This window comes from Panthera pardus, unplaced genomic scaffold, assembly GCF_024362965.1.
Source record: "Panthera pardus isolate Hobbes unplaced genomic scaffold, ASM2436296v1 HiC_scaffold_2, whole genome shotgun sequence".
Classification (NCBI taxonomy): Eukaryota; Metazoa; Chordata; class Mammalia; order Carnivora; family Felidae; genus Panthera; species Panthera pardus.
In genome coordinates this window covers 49,048,009-49,070,762 of record NW_026526765.1, presented here as the reverse complement: position 1 = coordinate 49,070,762, position 22,754 = coordinate 49,048,009, and the positions used below count along the sequence as shown (strand labels likewise).

The 22,754-nt window shown below is 37.9% G+C and overlaps 1 protein-coding gene across 2 annotated transcripts in view; it reads left to right on the top strand.

Moving 5' to 3' along the window:
* Positions 1–2,878: 2,878 nt before the first annotated feature.
* Positions 2,879–22,754, top strand: part of SOX30 (SRY-box transcription factor 30) — a 37,321-nt gene continuing 17,445 nt past the window's right edge. The window contains exons 1-4 of one of the 2 annotated variants that reach the window (XM_019464544.2): positions 3,108–4,234; positions 5,834–6,073; positions 7,269–7,448; positions 14,410–14,902. In XM_019464544.2, coding sequence (XP_019320089.2) covers positions 3,223–4,234; positions 5,834–6,073; positions 7,269–7,448; positions 14,410–14,902 — 1,925 coding nt within the window. In that variant the 5' untranslated portion in view covers positions 3,108–3,222. Of the gene's footprint in view, positions 4,235–5,833; positions 6,074–7,268; positions 7,449–14,409; positions 14,903–22,754 lie in introns of both variants that reach the window. The other variant, XM_019464545.2, reaches the window with a different exon arrangement.

Here is a 22,754-nt window from a genome sequence, read left to right as displayed (position 1 = left end):
ATCAAAAACCTAGAAATAATCAAATATCAATCAGCTATTGAATGGATAAGCAAGATGAGTGACAGACATCTTACAACAAAATATCTAAAGACAATTTGGTATTTCCGTATAATAGAATATTACTCTGCAAAAACAAACAAAAAAAATGAACCACTAATACATTCAGCTTGGATGAACTTCAAAAACATTATGCTATGTTAAAGAAGACAAACAGATAAGCTTACATATGATATGATTCTATTTATATGAAATTTCTAGGAAAGGGAAAATTACAGAGACAGAAAGCACCTGGGGTTGGAGGTGGGGCAGAGTTTTTACTACAACTGGCAACAAGAAGAGTTTTTTGGGTTTCATTTCAGAACTTTCTTGAGTTGATAGAAGTGTTCTCAAACTAGATTGTATTTATGCTTACACAACTTTATCAATTCATTAAAACTCATCAAATTGTACACTTAATTGTAAGCTTATGATACAGAAATCAAACCTTAATGAAGCTATTTTTTGTTTAAAAAAATATTGCTTTCTGATTAAAATATACTCCCCATATACGATTTGCATTGCTGTTACAGAAGATTGTCATATCACTTTTTAAATTACTAATTCAGATTGGAAAATGAACTAGTCCTGAACAAAATCAATTAACTTGATTTATTTCTATGCCTCTTTCATCATTCTTTGTGCACATGTTTGGCTCTTATATTTAAACCCCAGTTCAGCGGTTCTCAAAATGCAGTTCAGGAACCAACTCTTTCTGAAAGTCTGCTAGGTTAATACTATTTTCATAATTCTTTAAAAAAAATTTTAATGTTTATTTTTGAGAGAGAGAGAGAGAGGGAGAGAGAGAGAGAGAGAGGCAGAGAGAGAGGGAGACAGAGGATCCAAAGCAGGCTCTGTGCTGACAGCAGAGTCCGCTGCGGGGCTCAAACTCATGAACTGTGAGATCATGACCTGAGCTGAAGTTGGACGCTTAACTGACTGAGCCACCCAGGCATCCAATCATAATTATTCTAAGACAATATTTGCCTTTTTCACTTCATTCTCTCATGAATGCAGAATGAAGCATTCTATATGACATGTGGATCACAACATATTGCCTGAAACACATGAGAATCCAACCTTTTTTTTTTTTTTTTAAATTAAGCCAGACATTAGATTTACAGTGCCACTCTTTTAATTTTTGGGAAAACAGGGTTTTAGCATAAAAATGTGATGTGTTAACATGTAATCAGTTTATTATTGATATTTTGAATGAATTGAGAATATTTTTATTTTTTATTTATTTTTTTAATGTTTATTTTTGAGAGCGAGAGAGACAGAGCACGAGCAAGGGAGGGAGAGCAGAGAGAGAGACACAGAGAATCAGAAATTGTGTGCACTATCAGCACAGAGCCTGATGCAGGGCTCGAACTCACAAACCGTTAGATCATGACCCTAGCCAAAGTTGGACACTTAACCGACTGAGCCACCCAGGTGCCCTGAGAACTAATTTTTTTAAATGTCCTTAGTTTTTATTTATAATATGGCAAATATTGATAGATAAAACCACAAATATTGATAAAGCACTTTGGAATCTTCAATCATTTTTGTGGGTGTAAAGTGTTCCAAGATAATAAAGTTTGAGAACCACTGCCCTTGTCTACCTTCCAGATAAGAACTCCTCTTTGCCACATTTGACAATAGGGGATTAGAGAATTGGGGCAGGTCTTCCTGTAGAGATAACTTGTTTTGGTTACAAAAATCATCTGCTTCAAGATAAATCTATAGATCTTAGGACATCATTTAGAAATGTAGCAATTTCCTTTTTCCTCCATGATGAAAATAAACACAGTCCTAATAAAAGGAGAGGCATAGTCATAGAAAGGACTTGGAGAGTGCCTGGCACAAGAGTAAACCCTAAATATAGATAGTAATTACTGTTATTATTAGACAATAGGCAGTCTTTATTTATCTAACAAGAATTTCTTGAATGCCTACTATAAGTCAGGCTCTATGGATAGCATCGAGGATTCAATGATGAGCAAAACACTGCCCTCAAGGAGGTTGCAGTCAAGGAGTAGAGTCATTAAATAGTATAAAGAAATACATAATTACAAATTGTGGTAAGAGTTTTAAGTGATAGACATGAGTGCATAAAGGAAATTTGCCCTGATTTTCAGAATCTGGTAAGACTTCTCTGAGGAAGTGACAGTTGAGCTACCATTTGAAAAATGAGCAGGGAGGAGGTAAGGAGACATAAGAGAGAAACAGCTTTGGGGCATTTTCAAAGTCCCTTAAGATAGAATGATGAGAGGATAGTGTAGCTGGAACCCACAGAGCCCAAGGTATTTGGAGCTTTACATGCTTTGCAAGTACATTAGACCTTTATCATGAGATCAATGGAGAGCCATGGGAATATTTAGGAGCGTAGGGTGTGACAGGACTAGATTTGCACTTTTAAAAAGATCTCTGGCATCTGTAATATAGTGGAACAAGGATGCAAAATGGAGACTATTTACACAGCAGTATCCAGGTGGAAGATTATGGAAGCTTGGAATAGAGTAATGGCGGTGGAAGCCCAAAAAGGTGGGTAAATTTGGGATGTATTTTGCTAGTAGGGCCCAAAGAACCTGGCGATCAACTGAAAGTTATTGTACAAAAAGGAGGGTTGCAAAATCCTCCCCCTTTCCCCTTGGCAGAGATCTGAAGGGCCCCCCGTGAAGCACGGGACTTACATGTATTCTGGCACGTCAGCCGGCAAGTACAAGGCCCAGCTCCCCATCCCGCGTAAGAGACTCACTCGACTTTATCCCCTGGAGGTCAGTGGCATAGAACCGCACCGTTCCCTGGGCAACACCATTGTCGGGCTCTCCAGGCGGGGGAGGGGTAACTAAGGACAACGGCCAGGAGAGAACTCCGGAAGAGAGGCAAAGTCAGAGGGGGAAAATGGGCAGCACGTGCCACAGCCCCTGCCATCGCGGGTGATTCGAGGGCTCAGCACGAGGAGAGAGCGGTGGACGGGAGGGGCCGGAGAATGCGCCTGTGATTGGAAGGCCGGGGGTACCGGGACGCTTGTGATTGGGCGAGGCCAAGACGGAGGGCCGCGTTTTGAACCGCGTAGGGTTCTGGGTAGTAAGTGCTTTGGAAGGGTCTTAACCGAAAGGGGAAAGGGGAAGGTCGCCAACAAACGGCTGAGCTCACAATCCGGGTTGGGACCAGGCCCTGGCGTCGTCCCCCCCTCCCCCCATGGAGAGAGCCAGGCCAGAGCCGCCGCTTCAGTTGCGCCAACTGCCGCGGGCGACCCCGCCGCGCCCGCTCCGTCCTGCTCCGCCTCAGCTGCCGGTGGAGGGCACCTCTTTTAGGGCTGCAGGCGCGGATCTCCCTGCGTCGCCGCCCACCCCGTGCGCGGCCGCCATTACGACCGTGGCCTCGTCGTGTGGGGAACCCCAGGCGTCGAGTGTACAGCCCGCGGCACGGCGACTGCTGCAGGTCAAGTCGGAACAGGTGTTGCTGCTGCCACCAGGGCCACCACTGCCTCAGGCCCTGGAAGAAGGCGTCGTTGCTTCACCCTCGCCAGCGAGGCTGCTGCAGCTGAGGCCCGAGCTACTGCTGCTGCCACCGCCGCCGCCCGCGTCCGACGGCGCCCTCTGCAGACCCGAGCTGCACCCGGTGCAGCCCCGGGCGCTGCACGTCAAGGCCGAGAAGCAGGAGCCTGGGCCGGGCTTGGATCCGTCGGCGGGGACTCGAAGGCCTGTGGAGGCCGGCCATAGGGCCTCCAGGGAGGCCAAGGTGGAAGGCCCCGGGCCAACCCTCGACTGCCGCCGCGGGGGCGAGAAGAAGGGCAGATTGGAAGCGGAGGAGGTCATGAGGGATGCAGCGAAAGGCGGGGAGGGTAAAAACCTGGTGGCCATCAGAGAAGGCATCATCAAAACGGAGGAACCCGAGAGACTCCGCGAGGACTGCAGGCTGGGCACTGAGCCCGCATCCAATGGCCTGATCCATGGCAGCAAGGAGGTCATCCTGGGCCAGCCATCCAGTGCCTTTGGGCCACACCAGCAAGACCTCAGGATCCCTTTGACTCTACACACAGTCCCCCCTGGGGCCCGGATCCAGTTTCAGGGACCTCCACCTTCAGAGTTGATACGGTTGACCAAGGTCCCCTTGACACCGGTGCCTATTAAAATGCAATCTTTACTGGAGCCTTCTGTAAAAATTGAAACTAAAGATGTCCCGCTCACCGTGCTTCCCTCAGATGCAGGTATTAGACGACAGGAGAATCTGTTTTTCAAACTTCGTCTGTGTTGCCCCATAGCTGACATGTCAGCTTTCAGAAGCCTAAACTAGAAAAATAAAATCATGGAACTGATTCATTACAGGGCAAAGTCTGCACAGGTATCACTTCCGATTGACTTGTACATATACCAGTAAAATACACTAACATGTTCCAAGATTCCCAAACATTTTTTAAAAATACCTATTTTAAGACCCAGTGAATGATGAGATTTAGAAGTGACTAGTGTTCATACACAAAATAGAAATATTCTCACTAGATATCACAGTTACCTCAGCCCTCAGTTATGCTGCACTTAAACTACCGTATTTAGTAGCTTAATATTTTTACGTGTATCAAGAAGAAAATTTTAAATGGTGTTTAATGAAAAAATGGTTATAATCCAGCAGGAAAGTTTATTCTGGATTTGGGGGTGATTTGTCTTCTTTAAAAATGAATAGTAAACATTTTTCTAAGAAAAGTAGTATATGATTAAATGTAACAGTTTAGTATTCTAAATGCTAAGGATTTATAGACATAGAAAATTAAAATACAGTAGAATAAGCTAGAAATTGTTTTCAAAGAAATGACTATAGTTAACAGCAGTAACAACTACGAACATATTTCTAACCATTACTTACGAACATATAGTTAGAAAATTCTTATTTTAAAATTTAATTCAGACAGTATTATGCCAATCAGTATCATGGGAAATCATATCAATCATCAGTTCATATTTTTATTAACTTTCATATCTATTGTTTTCTTATTTTTCTTAATGATCCTTTCTCTATGTCACCCTCTTGCTTTTATAAACTTCATTTTCTAAAGGAGAGAAAGGGAGACCTTTCTTTATAATACTTATTTGTGTGTTTTAAACCATTTTATGTATCAAGTAACTAAAGAGAAACAATATAGGAAGTTTGTAGAAAGCTGTTTTTGATGACTTAGGTAAGAGATGTGAATTTAGCCACCTTCTTTTATTGTAATTTCATTTGGTCACTTTTGTTATTTTTCTTTCATTTTTCTCCCAGGACATAGGATCAGTGTCGATTACCCGCCTGGGCAAGAACTTCTCCTTCATAATGAAATACAGTATTATATTATATTTTTGCTTGAATGGACACTACAGGGCCATGTAAATGAATTCCTTTAAACACTTAGGGAACACTTAGCTAATGCTAGGATTATAGTCATGAATAAGTCATAGTTCTCATCTCCCAGTAATAGAATATTTTTAATGGGAAAGAAACTATATGATAATTATTGGTAGAGGTATTACTAAAGCTCAAAGAGGTAATGAGCCAGCAGTTTACTATATTTTCAACATTATTACTCTTACAATAACTTCAACAATATTATCCTTTTTGAAGAAAAGAAGAGTCATTCTAAGCTATAGTTTAGAATGCTGAGTTCAGGCGTTATGAGGCATTCTGGAATACTGGCAGTTCTTTGACTATATTGAAGTGTGTATTTTCTCCAGATATTTAAAAATAAATATAGATGAATGTGCACTTCACTTTAACATTGTGTGTATGTATGTGTGTATGTAGCACATTAATTTAGTTTTTAATTTTTGTCATGTAGGAATACCAGATACTCCCTTCAGTAAGGACAGAAATGGTCATGTGAAGCGACCCATGAATGCATTTATGGTTTGGGCAAGGATTCACCGGCCAGCACTAGCCAAAGCTAACCCAGCAGCCAACAACGCAGAAATCAGTGTCCAGCTTGGGTTAGAATGGAACAAACTTAGCGAAGAACAAAAGAAACCCTATTATGATGAAGCACAAAAGATTAAAGAAAAACACAGAGAGGAATTTCCTGGTAATCCAATGAAATGAACAAAACCTCTTTTTAGTTTCTTTTAAATTTATTTAGGTAAAGATTAGGTTAGGTTGAGATGAAAAGACAAAAATGCATATTTTTCTAATCCAATATGTACAATTAAGAGAATAATGGCTAATACTGTAGTAATGATTGAATCAATACTGGGCATAAGTTTTCTTAAATAGAACAAAATAGAGGGTCTGGTCTCATACTTGCCAACTAATAACAAACCTGGCGATGTAACAATGTTAGTGTGGTTTTGATTAAATATATAGAAATGAACTTAATGAAGGTAAAACTCCAGAGTTCTAGACTATAACTTTGCAAATAGAAAATGAAGAGTTAAAATCACAGCAACAGAAACAAATATGCATCATACACTTAATGAGAATGCAGGAATTGACACCATGCTCCATTTTAATGTTATATAGTTATCAGAACATAGTTGTGCCTTCTGACTGATAAATTTATCCTCATCATGATGTAGTTTTAAAGGAATTCTGATTTATCCCCCAGCTGTAGGACATTTAGATTAAGCTTGGGTAAAGGCAAAGTGTATGGCCAACATGATCATGCATGATGGGAGAGGAGTTATCTTTTTCTAAAATATTAGCAGAAAGGTTCTGGATGTGGGGGTAGGTGGTCCGAGTGATACCCCTGGTTATTCAGTGGCTGCAAACTGTTATAACTCCACTTTTCTGACTTTGGAAGGAAATTGGGTTGTCTGTGGACTTAGGACTGCCAAGTTTAGGAGAGTGACTCTTCCAACTAGGCATAAAAATGACTGGTCGTTAGTGACTGTTTCATTGTAAGATACAGACAATTAGATCTCACAGAAAGTGAGGAAACAGGAGATGAATAATATCTTACCTTACAGGTAAAGGAAAAGCCTTGAGATTCAAACCCAATGTCTTTAATGTTGATTTTACTATGGAATCAATGTGTGTCTTTGGATATAAGACATTTGACCTCACTCTGAATTGTGGGTTATAACACTGACCACTAGTTAAGAGCTATCTGGATATTAAAATGCACAGAAATAGCCTAATAAAGCTGGAAAAGACACTTTAGACAATAACTTTTTTTTTTTTTAATTTAGAAGTATTTTGGATATTTTATTGTGAAAAAAACTGTCTAAAGGCTAAATAGGGCCTATATGTTCAAACTAAAAATTGCTTATCTTCTTCTATAGGTTGGGTTTATCAACCTCGTCCAGGGAAGCGAAAACGCTTCCCTTTAAGTGTTTCCAATGTATTTTCTGGTACCACACAGAATATCATGTCTACAAATCCTACAACAATATATCCTTATCGCTCACCTACCTACTCTGTGGTAATTCCCAGCCTACAGAATACCATCACTCAACCAGTTGGTGAGTTGGTTTTATTGTAGATTATTAATTTTTTTAATAACTGTGTGAAAATTTTACCTTAAGGTGAAATTTTGTTTCTGTTACCTTAAGAATTTTTAGAACAACAATATTAAGGGAAAAAATCAAGAAGAAATGTTTAATGTTTAAAAACATTAAATTGGAGAAGGAAAAATTTCAGTAGACCTCAAAGCGCTTGGTTTGCCAGAGTAGCAAATGTTCCATGTGTAAAACTTAAGACCTTTTAACCAAATCAGCATTAGCACATAGATTAGGCAGATAATGCAGGAAATGACTGACGTAATTCAATAGGAAATAGGAGTGTCTTTGTACTATCACCAAAAAAGAATGCCTTGCTAATGGGATATAGAGCATCCTGTTTTGGAATTTAGCAATGATGACTGATCTGTTAAGACTGTTCTCTTGCTGCTCTAGAAAAGTAGTGAAAGTAATCTATTTTATACCAAATATCTGGTTCTGTATATTGTCTTTCCCTAAATTTCTCCTCTATTATCAATTCTTTATAACATTCCTGTCTGTTGCTTTTAAGAACCCAAAGTTGAGAATCTATTATCTTGATAACTTGATAACTTGATAACTGTCCATCATGGGTTTGTTCTTCCAGCACCTATTTTACAATCTCTTAGGCAGAGCTTTATACATTCACTACTTACTGTTACTTGTCCTAAAACCACTGCTTTTTCTAGTTGCCACCTGTTCAGCTCCTTCTGGTAATACAGCCACCCCTTAGCACTAAGGGGTTTAGATATGTTAAAAATTGACTTTTTAGAATCTTACACATTTTCAATGTTCTTTTTTTCCCTATGTATCATTATAGCAATTGATAGCAACAAAGCCACATTTAAGATGTCTAAGCCAAAGCATAAGAGACTCTTAAAAACAGAACAAACTGAGGGTTGATGGGGGGTGGGAGGGAGGGGAGGGTGGGTGATGGATATTGAGGAGGGCACCTTTTTTTTTTTTTAATTTTTTTTTTTACCATTTATTTATTTTTGAGACAGAGAGAGACAGAGCATGAACTGGGGAGGGGCAGAGAGAGAGGGAGACACAGAATCGGAAGCAGGCTCCAGGCTCTGAGCCATCAGCCCAGAGCCCGACGCGGGGCTCGAACTCACGGACCATGAGATCGTGACCTGAGCTGAAGTGGGACGCTTAACCGACTGAGCCACCCAGGCGCCCCAAGGAGGGCACCTTTTGGGATGAGCACTGGGTGTTGTATGGAAACCAATTTGACAATAAATTTCATATATTGAAAAAAAAAAAAGAGAAAAAAAAGGAAAAAAAAAGATGTCTAGGCTCAAGAGAAAGATGCAGAAAGCTGATTATGTTGCCTTATTCTCTTCCAGCAGAGTCAGGCACTTTCACACCTCATTATTTGGTAGTATCTCCTTTAATCCTGTATTTCAACTTAGGCTTAATTAAGCCTTTGTTGATGTATTTTGTTTTGCCTGCTATGTTATTTATGATTTATGCTTTCACAATCCATATTTCTTCTCTTTATTCTTCCTTTCAAGACCTCTCTTCCATCTGCCTCTATCCACAGTTAAATGCTGCATGAGACCATTTGTATCTACTTCATCTAATATTTTCTCAGTTATGACTTTGAGCTTCTATATAATTATTAGGTGAATGCTGCATAAGATCTAGTTATATTAATTTTATCAACTTGGATTAGAACATTCTGTGAACTTGACATTATACTACTGTAATCTATATAATCTTAACCTATCTGCTATGAAAATGAATTAGGGTTCAGAAATCTTACAGTCTTCTTCTGTAGGTGAAGGGGTTTATTGAGTCTCTCTGGTCTTCTTTCAGTTGCCTTTTATACTATAATGACTATTCCACTGATTCCACTGCGTTCCTTCTATAAAAGTGAAGTCACTTAGTATTGACTTTGAGGTCTCTCAGATGTGACTCCTTCAATTTTCCTTTGGATTGCTTAATTTTTATTTACACTTACATACTTGGGCAGCCCTGTTTAATACATTTGGACAAACTTTCCATTTTTAAAAGATTTCTTTCCTTTTTGATGGGTTCTCTGTTCTCTTTAATTTGGTCAGTTAACCAATAACTGATTTTTGAGGCACATTTTTTACTTCTAGGTTTTTAGCATTATCATATAAAATAACCTTCATTTTTAAATGAACTCTTCATTTTACTTACCCCTATTAGCTTTATTTTCCCCTAGGCAACATCTGTATTTCCAAAAATCAACCCAAGAATGGACTTTTTTTTGTCTTTTTTTGTTGTTAGGATCTTAAATTTAAGTTTGTTGTGATCACTAGGCAATATTTCATGTACAGAATTCATGCACCTCCTAGTAGTCTTTATCCATTATTTGGTTCTCAGTCAAGCTTATTGTATTTTACTGTGTATTCTGTTAAACTTATTTGTTCTGAGAAGCAATTATTTGTTGTATGTACTGGATCATCCTAGCACATTTTTATCTCATTATGTCAATCTATTTGAAATCTAGCAATGTAATTTGGTATCCTACTTTGTTTTGATGAACTTTTCCATCTCAATCTATAGTGTATTCCACTGCCATATTTGCATGCCTGCCTACCTGTCCCCCACTGCCTAATGTTTATTAAGCACCAGTTATAGATAAAACTCTGTGCTTGAGGCAGAATATAAAAGTATCTTTACAGTCTCTTATATAAGAGCTTATAAGGTAGTTCTAGAAAGGATAGATAAAAATACAACCAATTTTACTACTTCTTTGATGGAATCTGTAGTACCTTGTCTGATATCATTTCTGTGACCAGTGCATTATGTTTACTCCACCTTTCACATTTAATGCCATGTCCCGAGCTCTTCTCCTATTTCTCATTTCCAAAAATGATTACAGCATGATAGTCCAGAATTCTTTTTAAACATCTTTATTTTATCAAATACCTTTGATGCCAGTTATGCCAGTACTATTATTTTATATTCTCAAGTTTGTTTACTTTAACGTCTTACAGAATTCTAGTGAAAATTATATATATATTTTTTAGTGTTTATTTTTGAGAGAGTGTGAGCAGGGAGGGGCAGAGAGAGCGAGAGAGAGAGAATTCCAAGCAGGCTCTGAGCTGTTAGCACGGAGCCTGACACGGGGCTCAATTCCATGAACCATGAAATCATTACCTAAGCTGAAATTAAGAGTTGGATACTTAACCAACTTAGCCACCCAGGCACCCTGGAAATTATTTTAGCCTGGGTTTTGAATGTCACTTTATACATAGATGAATTTTCTGGTTAATTATTTTGTTCTCTACATTGTATTTCTCAGGCCTGAAATTGGTTTGCCTTATTATATCTTCACTCATTTGACATCTTTCACTCTTCTGAATTCATACCTTTCTCTAAATTTTTGGTTAAAAAAGTTTACTACTATTTCAGTTGTTTGATGCCTTTTTGGTTTACCCACCTCTTCTTGTTTAACTGAAACAAGCCAAAAAAACCCTACACTGTTCCAATCCTATTATAATCCCAACAAAGCTAGTTGTCTCTCTACCTTAAGATCCATTCCAGCAAAGTATTATGTCCATGAAAGACACAACTCTGGCTCAGAAATTACTTGAAAAGTGATATAGCTCTATATTGTAGGTTTTCTTGAGAGGGTAGGGAAGGAGGAATCACGTGGTTCAACATATAGTAAGTCTTGGGGACTCCTCATTACCATTGTCCCTCTCCAAAGTCCCACTTTTTTTTTTTAATCAGTTGCCTAACTGTCCCAATTCTTCATTCCCCAACTCTGTCTCTGCATCTCTGCCTATTACTTTATTTCTCTCTCCTCTCTTTCTTTCTCTGCCTCTTTTTCTCTTTACTCAGCCATATGCTGGTTCTTCTCTCCTTACTATCTCCATATAGCTTTTTCTTGTAGAGAAATATGGGCTGTCCTCATTTTCTGCCATTCCTTACTCCTTCGCTGTTTATCCCAGTCACACAACAAAATCCTAGTTGCACTCTGTCCAGTCAGCACAGGCAGTGGATTCTTCCTTTTTTGTAGAGATGGTGAGAGAGATAACTTTTTTTTTGTTCCTGTCATACTATACTATAGGACTAGAATTCTGCTCTTTATCTCATGTAATGATTAGATAATGCAAGCTGCTTTAACAAGCACCTAAACATAATGGTTTAAACAGGATTATGGTTTATTTTTATACATTTCAAGTTTAAAATAGGTATTTCTAATCAGTGTGTAGCCGTCTTTGAAAGAGTGCCTCATAGACACAGACTTCTACCCTGTGGCACTGCCATCTTTAATATGTGGCATCCAAGGCCACCAGACCTCGTGTGCATGAACCTGCAGAAAGGGAAAGAGCATGGAAGATAATGCATGAAAGTTTTTCATGGACCAGTCTTAGAACTGGTGCAAATTTCTTCTACCTTCCACTGGGTAGCCCTTAGCCAAATGGCAGTTCCTAACTGCAAAGGAGGCTGGGAAAGATAACCTAGCTCTATGCTAGAGAAGAAAACAAGAGACTGGCTAGTCTTTTACATACTTTATCTACAGCTTGAAACATTAGAGCTCTGCCCTTCCCACAAGCCTTCCCTATTCACTGACAGTTTATAGAGATGACTGGATGATGCAGACTTTTACTTCCTGCTTAACCACTAGAATTTTGACATTTAAGACATCTTCATTATAGTACAGTGTAATTATGCATCTTTTTTTTTTTTTTTAACCTCAGACCAAAACAGTGCCTGGTTCGTTGCTTAGTGAATATTGAATTAAAGGAATGCATGACTTATCATCTCATGCCTCATACCTCTTTTTTTTTATAGAAATATCTTTGGTAAAAAAGAACATTTCATATCAGCTAAAAGATGAGTCCCTTCCTTCTTCAGTATCTGAAGTAATATTAGTTGGTCTGTGTAGTTCCTTTCCTTTTTTTAGGAAGATCCTACTTCTTTAATGAAGACTGAGAGCTTCTTATACTAGCTATGGGGGAAAGAAACCTGTGTCAGAGGTAGATTTTAGGAGCAGATGTCTTGAGTGCAGTGATAATTAATAAAACTTTTGAAAGATTTTACGGATCAGCCCAGCTTCATAGTTGTTTAGAGAAGGGAGTTCTTATACTAGATCAGTGGTAGAAGTGCTGTCAGTTATAGACTTATTTGTTAGTTGTTGTTGTTGTTGTTTTCATCTAGTCATACCTTTCTTAACTATTATTAACCAAGTTCTTTGCCAAATACTGGGATGCAAACATGAGTGAAACTGTTCCTTCTCTCAAGCTTCCAGTTTTTTGATTGTGGTAAGGGTGACAGGCAAGCAAATAACAAAGATTTATACTATTTTGTGATAAGTTATAGATTTACATGTTCTGAGGGAACATGGAAGAGGGAAATTACTTTATGCTTGATCAATCAGGAAAGGCCTAAGGCCTGTGCCTCACAGATGGGAGGGTACATAACCCTATCAACTAAGAATCAGGACAGCTTCATTTACACCCTTCTCCTATATTATCTGTACTTAACTCCTATATTATCTGTAACTTAACTTAAGTACAGATATATCCCAATTTCTTGCCTGCAATATATCCCTTAATTTCTTGCCTGCAAATTTAAGAGGAGTATTATATGCCTTATCTGGAGAGAAAGAAGAAAGGAAAGGCCTTACCTGGGCAAGACTAAGAGAAGATCTGCATTCCTTTCAGCCTCGCACAAGACAGTTCTAATCATAGAGTTTGCTCTTGGACTGCATCTTATATATGAACAGAGATCTAACTGCGTTGGAATAAACCAGATCATGGGTCTATTGCTATGGCTTCTCTATGTCTTTCTTTGGAAAAGTTTAGTTTATTTCAGCTAATGTGTCATTTAAATAACTCAGAAACTCAATTAGTCCTCTCCTGTTCAAGAACATGATTGTTTTATCTACCTTTAAAAATTGGGGTGCCTGGGTGGCTCAGTCGGTTGAGCGTCTGACTTCAGCTCAGGTCATGATCTCGCGGTCCGTGAGTTCAAGCCCCGCGTCGGGCTCTGTGCTGACAGCTCAGAGCCTGGAGCCTGTTTCGGATTCTGTGTCTCCCTCTCTCTGACCCTCCCCTGTTCATGCTCTGTCTCTCCCTGTCTCAAAAATAAATAAAACGTTAAAAAAAAAAAAAAAATCCTGCCATATCCATCATGCTTTGCTGCAATAATATTCCTTTCCTATCTGCCACAAATTGTTGATCTGTGGCGAGTCTTCTTCTCACCTGGGCATTTCCTTCTGTATTCACATTGAATGCAATAAAGCAAAATAATTTTACTGATTGCTTATTTTTTCAATTAAAATATTAAATGTTATTCATAATTTAGCTTAATATAGAGAAGTATATGACATAGGAGAGAAATGATGCATACCGCTGCCCTGAAACCTCAAATAATATTTAAAATAAAGTTAACATATTTAGACAATAGAAAATTCAAATGGTATTGATAGATATAAAATGAAAGTCTAGCTTTTTTTTCTGCACCACTGCCCTGTCCCTTTCCCCAGATGATTGTTCCTTACAAGTAACCGTATTATTAGTTTCAGTAGTTTCATATTATTTTTTAAAGAAAGATTTATATATACATATTAGCGTTTGTGTGTATTTGTCTTTCACTCAAACACTCAATAATTTTGTTCATTTATTTATTCATTAAAAAGTATTTGTGGAGGGCCTATTCTGTGCCAGCTAGAATTTTGAGCCCTAGGGATACAGCAGTGAGCAAAACAAAAGGTTTGTCTTCTCATGGCACGTAGAATCTAGGTGGGAAAGAGAGACAAAAAATGTAAAATAGGTAAACAAAATGACTTTGATTTGTTTAAAATACTATACAGGAAATAGAGTGGTTTGATGTGGTGATGTTGTTAGGTAAGCTGGTTAGTGAAGGCTTCTGGTTGTACAGTTTATTAAATTCCGAAAAAAGAAAGACATGGAGCAATTCAGTTAATGCCAGACCTATGCTGTTTTTATTTCTAAAGGTGACGCCACACCTGCCATCCAGCTGCCCACACCTGCAGTCCAGCACCCAAGCCCTATCTCACTTTTCCAGCCCACCGTCTCCAGTACTGCCCAGGTGGCTGTCCAGGCTCCAAGTCTGCCCCTCCGACCGGCACTCCCACCCCAGCGCTTCGCTGGGCCCTCCCAGACAGACACTCATCGGCTACATTCTGGAGCCAATCGCTCTGTGAAGAGACCCACTCCTGTCTCTCTGGAGAACACCAACAGGATTCCAACAAGTGCAAGTACTGCCCATGTCAGATTTGCAACCTCAACCATCCAGCCTCCCAAGGAGTATCCTAGCGTTTCCACTTGTCCCAGAAGTGCTCCAATCCCCCAGGCTCCTCCTATTCCACACTCACATGTCTACCAGGCTTCTCCCCTTGGCCATCCAGCCACATTGTTTGGGACACCACCGCGATTCTCTTTTCATCACCCTTACTTCCTACCTGGACCTCACTACTTCCCATCAAGGTAAATGAACATTTTTTTTCTTTCACCTAAAGATACATATAGCTAACAAATTTTTAGTAAAAAAAGGGACTTCCTCAATTCTGGTTGGAATCTGATTTAGATTAGAGGCTGAGTAGGGGCCAAGCAGTCAACATAAATATATGAAGGAGGATAGATGAGGACTAAGGGAGCAAAAGAGAGTTCATGCCCCATCTAATAGGATAGCTGTTACTCAGCTTTAGCTGACTGTTGCCACAAGATAATATGGGCTCCAATGTTATCAGATCTGATTTTTCAGAAAAAATCAGTGATAAGGGTTTTTAAGATCATTTAGGAGTACTGATGCATAGGGGCACTTGTACCCCAATGTTTATAGCAGCACTCTCAACAATAGCCAAATTATGGAAAGAGCCTAAATGTCCATCAACTGATGAATGGATAAAGAAATTGTGGTTTATATACACAATGGAGTACTACAGGGCAATGAGAAAGAATGAAATATGGCCCTTTGTAACAACGTGGATGGAACTGGAGAGTGTGATGCTAAGTAAAATAAGCCATACAAAGAAAGACAGATACCATATGTTTTCACTCTTATGTGGATCCTGAGAAACTTGACAGAAACCCATGGGGGAGGGGAAGGAAAAAAAAAAAAAAAAAGAGGTTAGAGTGGGAGAGAGCCAAAGCATGAGAGACTCTTAAAAACTGAGAACAAACTGAGGGTTGATGGGGGGTGGGAGGGAGGGGAGGGTGGGTGATGGGTATTGGGGAGGGCACCTTTTGGGATGAGCACTGGGTGTTGTATGGAAACCATTTTGACAATAAATTTCATATACTGAAAAAAAAAATCATTTAGTTACCCTCCCACTCCCAAAGCACACCTTACTGTATAGAGCTGTGCTTCTCAAACTTTTATGTGTATATCAGTCACATGTGATCTTGCTAAAATGCAGATTCTGAGTCAGTACGTCTAGGATAGAGCAGTCTAAGGATATAGTAGGCCTGATATTCTGCATTTCTTACAAGCTCCTAAGTGATGTGAGTTCTGTTAGTTTGTAGACTACATTTTGAGTAGCAATGATATAGAGGAGAGTGCTTGGTTTGTGAGGTTAAATGACTGGTCTAAAGTTACACTGTGGTTTTTTTAACCAAAAAATTTCCCATAAAAATTATCAGTAAAAGAAGTGATTTTATTTATTATTTTAAAAAAATTTTAATGCTTATTTATTTTTGAGAAAGAGAGAGAGCAAATAGGGGAGGGACAGAGAGAGAGGGAGACACAGAATTCAAAGCAGGATCCAGGCTCTGAGCTGTCATCACAGAGCCCAACATAGGGATTGAACCCATGAACCACAAGATCGTCACCTGAGCCCAAATCAGACACAACTGACTGAGCCACCCAGGCTCCCCTAGGAAGTGATTTTCATAGGGAAGTATCTAGGGAAAACAAATTTGTAACTTTTCATTTTGGAGCCAGGGAATTTAGCTCCTTTGCAAACATTCTAATAGAGTGTAACTTCTACTTTTCAATTGCTGTTAAGTGTATAAACAGAGATAGTTTCTATTGAAATTGGAGCGTTACATATCTAACACCAGTCTTTTATTGTTCCTTATTTAGGAAGGTAAAATTACTTCCCATTTAGGTATACCAATAGCTCAAAGAACTTTTCAGGTGTATATTATGTTGCTTCAATTCTTAATGGGATTGCTTGCTTTAAGTCCTTAGCCCAGTTTGCCACAATCGTCCCCCATTTTGTAGTTTACTGATGGTCAAGGGGATGGTGGCCCATGTGACTTTCTGATATTAGAAGAGGCAATATGGACCTTTTTTCTCAAAGCATTATGATTGTGCATTTTGACCTGTTTGGTGTTTCCTGAAGAATTGGTTTAAGGGCTTACTTTTGTTTTACTAACCTCATAACACTTTCAGGGTTTGAATGGTCTTTCAAGTGGTGTTGTGGAAAATATTTAAAAGCATATACTATCCACAACTTCCTGGAGGAAGGGACAACAGATGAGGCAAGCAGCATACAGACTGAAAAGCCTAAAATAGACTGGGAAGGGAGATACACGGGGGAATAAGTGCTTTGAGAAGCTCCCACGTATATTGGGGAACCCAGAATGGCACACACATGTCCTGGGCTAGCCACATATTCAGCAAACACCTGATCTTTAGACTCTGTATAAGTAGGAAATCAAGTCTAAGAAAAAATTGTGAACAGCCTGGTTAAGCACTGAAGGAGTGCCCCAACTTAGAACCAGTCTGCAAAGATTGGGAGGCTATTTATTGCTTTGTTTTGCTTTGCTTTGTTTTGGCTCTACATGTTTAAAGAAATCTCTGCCAAATCACTAGGTGATCACTAAGCTAGTGGAACAGACTCAATAATCACACATGGCAAAGAATGAAATCTAAACAAAAATAGTTTAGAAAGGTCACCAATGAAGCACACAAGTACAACCCCAAAGAAGCAACAATATCATACCCTGGGTGGGGGAGAAATCTGATTTTTGGAAATACTACATGATAATACTCAAAAGGTCCAGTTTTCACCAAAAAAAGTATTAAAAGCATGCCAAGAAACAAGATGGTATGGGATTTACAAGAAAAATGAACAGAAACTATTCCTAAGGAAGCCTTGACATTGGATTTATTAGACAAAGACTTTAAATCAACTTTCTTGAGCTAAAGGAGCTAAAGGAAACTGTGGGCAGAAATCTAAATGAAACCAGGAGAACGGAGTATCACCAAATAGAGAACATCAATAAAGATACAGAAATTATAAAAAGGGACCAAATGGAAATCCTGGAACTTAAAATTTCAGTAAATGAATGAAAAATTCATTATAGAGATTCAACAGCAGATTTGAGCAGGCAGAAGAATTAGTGAATCTGAAGCTAGGTCAGTGGAATCATCCAGTCTGAGAAGCAGAAAGAAAAAATAGTGAAGAACCTAAAAGACCTGGGAGATACCATTAGGTGTACTAACATAATCATCAGGGGAGTTCCAGGAGAAGGGGTGAGAAAAGAAAGGGCAGAAAGAATATTTAAAGAAATAATGGCCAAAAATGATCCAAATTTGAAGGAAGATGTGAATCCAAGAAGTTCAATGAATACTAAATAGGATAAATTCAAAGAGATCCACACTGAAATACATTATGATCAAACCATTAAATGCCAAAAAATAGATAATCTTGAGAGCAACAAGAGGAAAGTGACTTATCTCATATAGGAGATTCTCAATAAGGCTAACAGCCAATTTCTCACCAGAAACCATGGAGGCCAGAAGGCCAGATGCATAGTGCTGAAAGAAAAAAAAAAAAAACATCAATTAAGAATTCTATAATTGACAAAATATCCTTAAAAAATAAAGGAGAAATAAAAACTTTCAGAGATAAAAGTTGAGGAAGTTCATAACTAGTCGACATGTCCTACAAGAAATGCTAAAGGGAAAACTTCAGACTGAAATGAAAAGACACTAGACAGTTACTTAAAGCCAAACAAAGAAATAAAGAACCCTGGTAAAGGTTACCACATAAGTAGGTACAAAAGCCAGTATTATTATATTTTTGGTTAGTAACTTCTCTTTGCTTTATATATTATTTAAAAGGCAAATGCATAAAACTATTATAAATCTATGTTAATGGATACAAAATGTATAAATATGTAATTTATGACAACAATATAAAGTGGAAGTGATGTTTTATATAGAGTTTTCATATGCCAATGAAGGCAAATATCAATTTAAACAGATTGTTATCAATTTAGGATTTTAATTGTAATCTACAAGGTAATCATTTAAGGAAATAACTTTAAAAATACACAAAAAGGAGGGGCACCTAGGTAGCTCAGTCTGTTCAGTGTCCAACTCTTGGTTTGGGCTCAGGTCATATCTTGTGGCTTCATGAGTTTGAGCCCCGAGTCAGGCTCTGTGTTAGCAGCATGGAGCCTACTTGCGATTCTCTCTCTTCTTCTCTCTCTGCCCATCCCCTACTCACACTGTTTCTGTCTCTCTCAAAATAAATAATTTTTTTTAAATATTTCTTTTAAATTTTATTTATTTTTGAGACAGACAGAGACAGAGCACAAGTGGGGGAGAGGCAGAGAGAGAGGGAGACACAGAATCTGAAGCAGGCTCCAGGCTCTGAGCTGTCAGCACAGAGACTGACATGGAGCTTGAACTCACAAACCATGAGATCATGACATGAGCCAAAGTCGGACACTTAACTGACTGAGCCACCCAGGTGCCCCAATAAATAAATTTTAAAAATAAAATAAAGTAAAAATATACACAAAGGAAATGAGTGAAACAAAATAGTACACTAGAAAAAACCCATTAAATACAAAAGAAGACCTTAATGGATAAATTGAGAAACAATAACAAAATAATGACATATAGAAAGCAAATGGCAAAATGTTACAGTAAGTCCTTCCTGATCAGTAATCACTTTAAATGTAAGTAGATTAAACTCTCTAACTAAAAGGCAGAAATTTGCAGAATGGGTTAAAAATAGGATCAAAATATATCCTGTTTGCAAAAGACTCACTTTAGATCCAAAGACACAAATAGGTTGAAAATGAAAAAATAAAAGAAGATATTCCATACTAATAGTAACCAAAGAGAGCTGGGGTGGCTGTAATAATATCAGACAAAATAGATTTTCTGTCAAAAATTGTTAAGTAGACATTGATAAAAGAATCAATACTTTAAGAAGATACAGTGATTATAATCATATACATATATAAAAACATGACTCCAAAATACATGAAGCCAAAACTGGCAGAATTAAAGGGAGAAATAGATAAATTTACAATAGTTGAAGACTTAAATACTTTATTTTTGAGATATAGTTGATATATAACATTATATTATTTTCATGTATACAACATGCTTTTTTTTTTTTTTTTTTTTTTTTTGCTTGTGATAAGAAGTTTTAAGATTTATGGGGCACCTGGATGGCTCAGTCGGTTAAGTGACCAATTACGGCTCAGGTCACAATCTCACAGTTTGCGGATTCGAGCCCTGCGTCGGGCTCTGTGCTGACAGCTCAGAGCCTGGAGCCTGCTTCTGATTCTGTGTCTTCCTTTCTCTCTGCCCCTCCCCCTGCTTTCAGTCTGCCTCTCTCTCTCTCAAAAATAAATAAACATTAAAAAAAATTTTTTTAAAGAGATTTATTCTCTCAGCAACTTTCAAATATACAACTTGACAGTATTATTAACTACTGTCACTATGCTATACATTATGTCTTCAGGACTGACTTATAACTGGAAGTTTGTAACTTTTGACCACCTTCACCCATTTTTGCTCATTTCTAACCTCCTGTCCTGCCATCTCTGGCAGCTGCCAATCTGTTCTCTGATTCTACATATAAGTGAGATCATACCATGTTTGTCTTTCTCTGACTTATTTCACTTTTAATAAAGTTCTCAAGCTCCATTCATATTGTCACAGGATTTCTTCCTTTTTTGCAGCTGAATAATATTCCATTGTGTGTATGGAACTTCTGCTGCAATGAACATGGGGGTGCAGTTATTTTTTCAAGTTAGTATTTTCATTTATTTAAAATAAATACCCAGAAGCGGAATTGCTGAAACACATGGTAGTTCTATTTTTAATTTTTTGAGGAATGTTCATACTATTTCTGATAGTGGCTACATCAGTTTGCTTTCCCACCAACAGTACACAAGAGCTCCCTTTTCCCTACATCCACACCAACATTTGTTATTTTTTGTCTTTTTGATAGAACCATTTTAACGTGTGAGGTGGGGTCTCATTGTGATTTTTATGTGCATTTCCCTGATAATTAGTGATGTTGAGCACCTTATCATGTACCTCTTGGCCATCTGTACGTCTTCTTGGGAAAAATGTCTATTCAGATCTTATGCCCATTTTTTCCCTTTTTTTTAGGTTTATTTATTTATTGAAAGAGAGAGAGCAGGAGGAGGGGTAGAGAAAGAGGAGAGAGAGAATCCTAAGCATGCTCCACACTGACAGTGGGGGCTTGATCTCATGAACCATGCAATCATGACCTGAGCCAAAATCAAGAATTGGATGCATAATCAACTAAGCCACCCAGGCACCCCTTGTGCCCATTTTTAATTGAATTGTTGTTGTTGCTGTTGAGTTGTATGAGTTCTTTATATATTTTGCATATTAATTCCTTATCAGATGTATGAGTTGCAAATATTTTCTCCCATTTGGTAGATAACTGTTACATTTTGTTGGTGGTTTCCTTTCTTGTGCAGAAGCTTTTTATTTTGATGTGGTCCCACTTGTTTATTTTTGCTTTTATTGCTTTGCTTTTGGTGTCAGGCCCAAAAAATCATCAGTAATACTGATGTCAAGGAACTTACTGTCTATGTGTTCTTCTAGGAATTTTATGATTTGGGGTCTTATGTTCAAGTCTTTAATTTATTTTGGGTTGATTTTTATGTGTGGTTTAAGATAGGGGTTTCATTCTTTCCATGTAGCTGTTCAGTTTTCTTAACACCAGTTGTTGAAGAAATTCTTTTCTTTCTCCATTGTATATTCTTGACTCTTTTGTAAATTAATTGACCATATATGTGTGGGTTTATTTCTGGTCTCTGTATAGTTTTCCATTGATCTATGTGTCTGCTTTTGTGTAATGCCATATTGTTTTGATTATTATAGCTTTGTAATATAGTTTGAAATCAGGGAGTGTAATGCCCCTAATTTTGTTCTTTCTCAAGATTGCTTTGACTATTTGGGGTCTTTTGTGGTTCCATCAAATTTTAGGATTGTTCTATAAAAAATGCCATTGGAATTTTGATAGGGATTGCATTGAATCTGTAGATTGCTTTGGGTAGTATAGACATTTTAACAATATTATTTCTTTTGATCCATGAGCATAGCATATCTTTCCATTTATTTGTGTTTTCTTCAATTTCTTTCATCAATGTCTTATATTTTTCTGTGTACAAGTCTACTATCTTTTTGGTTAACTTTATCTTTAGGCATTTTATTCTTTTTGAAGCAGTTGTAAAAGGGATTGTTTTCTTAATTCCTTTTTATAATAGTTTATTGTTAAAATATAGAAATGCAAATGATTTTTGTGTATAGATTTTGTATCGTGGCACTTTACCTAATTTGTCAATTAGTTCTAACCTTTTTTGTTGGAATCATTAGGGTTTTCCATGTATAGTATCATGTAACTGCAAACAGAGACAGTTTTACTTCTTCCTTTCCGGTTTGGATGCCTTTTATTTTTTTTTCTTGCCTGGATGTCTTTTTTTGACTTGGACTTCCAATACTATGTTGAATAAAAAAGGCAAGTATTAGCATCTTTGTCTTATTCTTGATCTTAGAGAAAACCTTTCAGCTTTTCAGCATTGAGTATGATGTTAGCTGTGTATACTTGAAATAATGAATAGAAGAGCATTCCTCTGGGGCGCCTTGGTGGCTCAGTCAGTTAAGCATCTGCCATTGGCTCAAGTCATGATCTCATGGTTCGTGAATTCGAGCCCTGCATCAGCCTGTCTGTCAGCACAGAGCCTGCTGCAGATTCTCTGTCTCCCTCTCTCTGCCCCTCCCCAACTAGCGCTCTCTCTCTCTCTCTCTCTCTCTCTCTCAAAAAATAAATAAATAAATAAATAAATAAATAAATAAATAAATAAATAAAAACTTTAAAAAAGGCAATTCCTCCAAAATGAATGAAGATTACAAGGAGATAGAAGACTGTATAATACTGTAAACCAACTAGACATAACAGGCATATATAATGCTTCACCCAACAACAGAATATAGATGCTTCACAATTGCACATGGTATGTTATGTAGGATAAATCATATGTTGGGTCACAAAACAAGTCTCAAAATTTTTTTAAAGTTTTAAAATTTTACAAAGTTTCTTCTCCA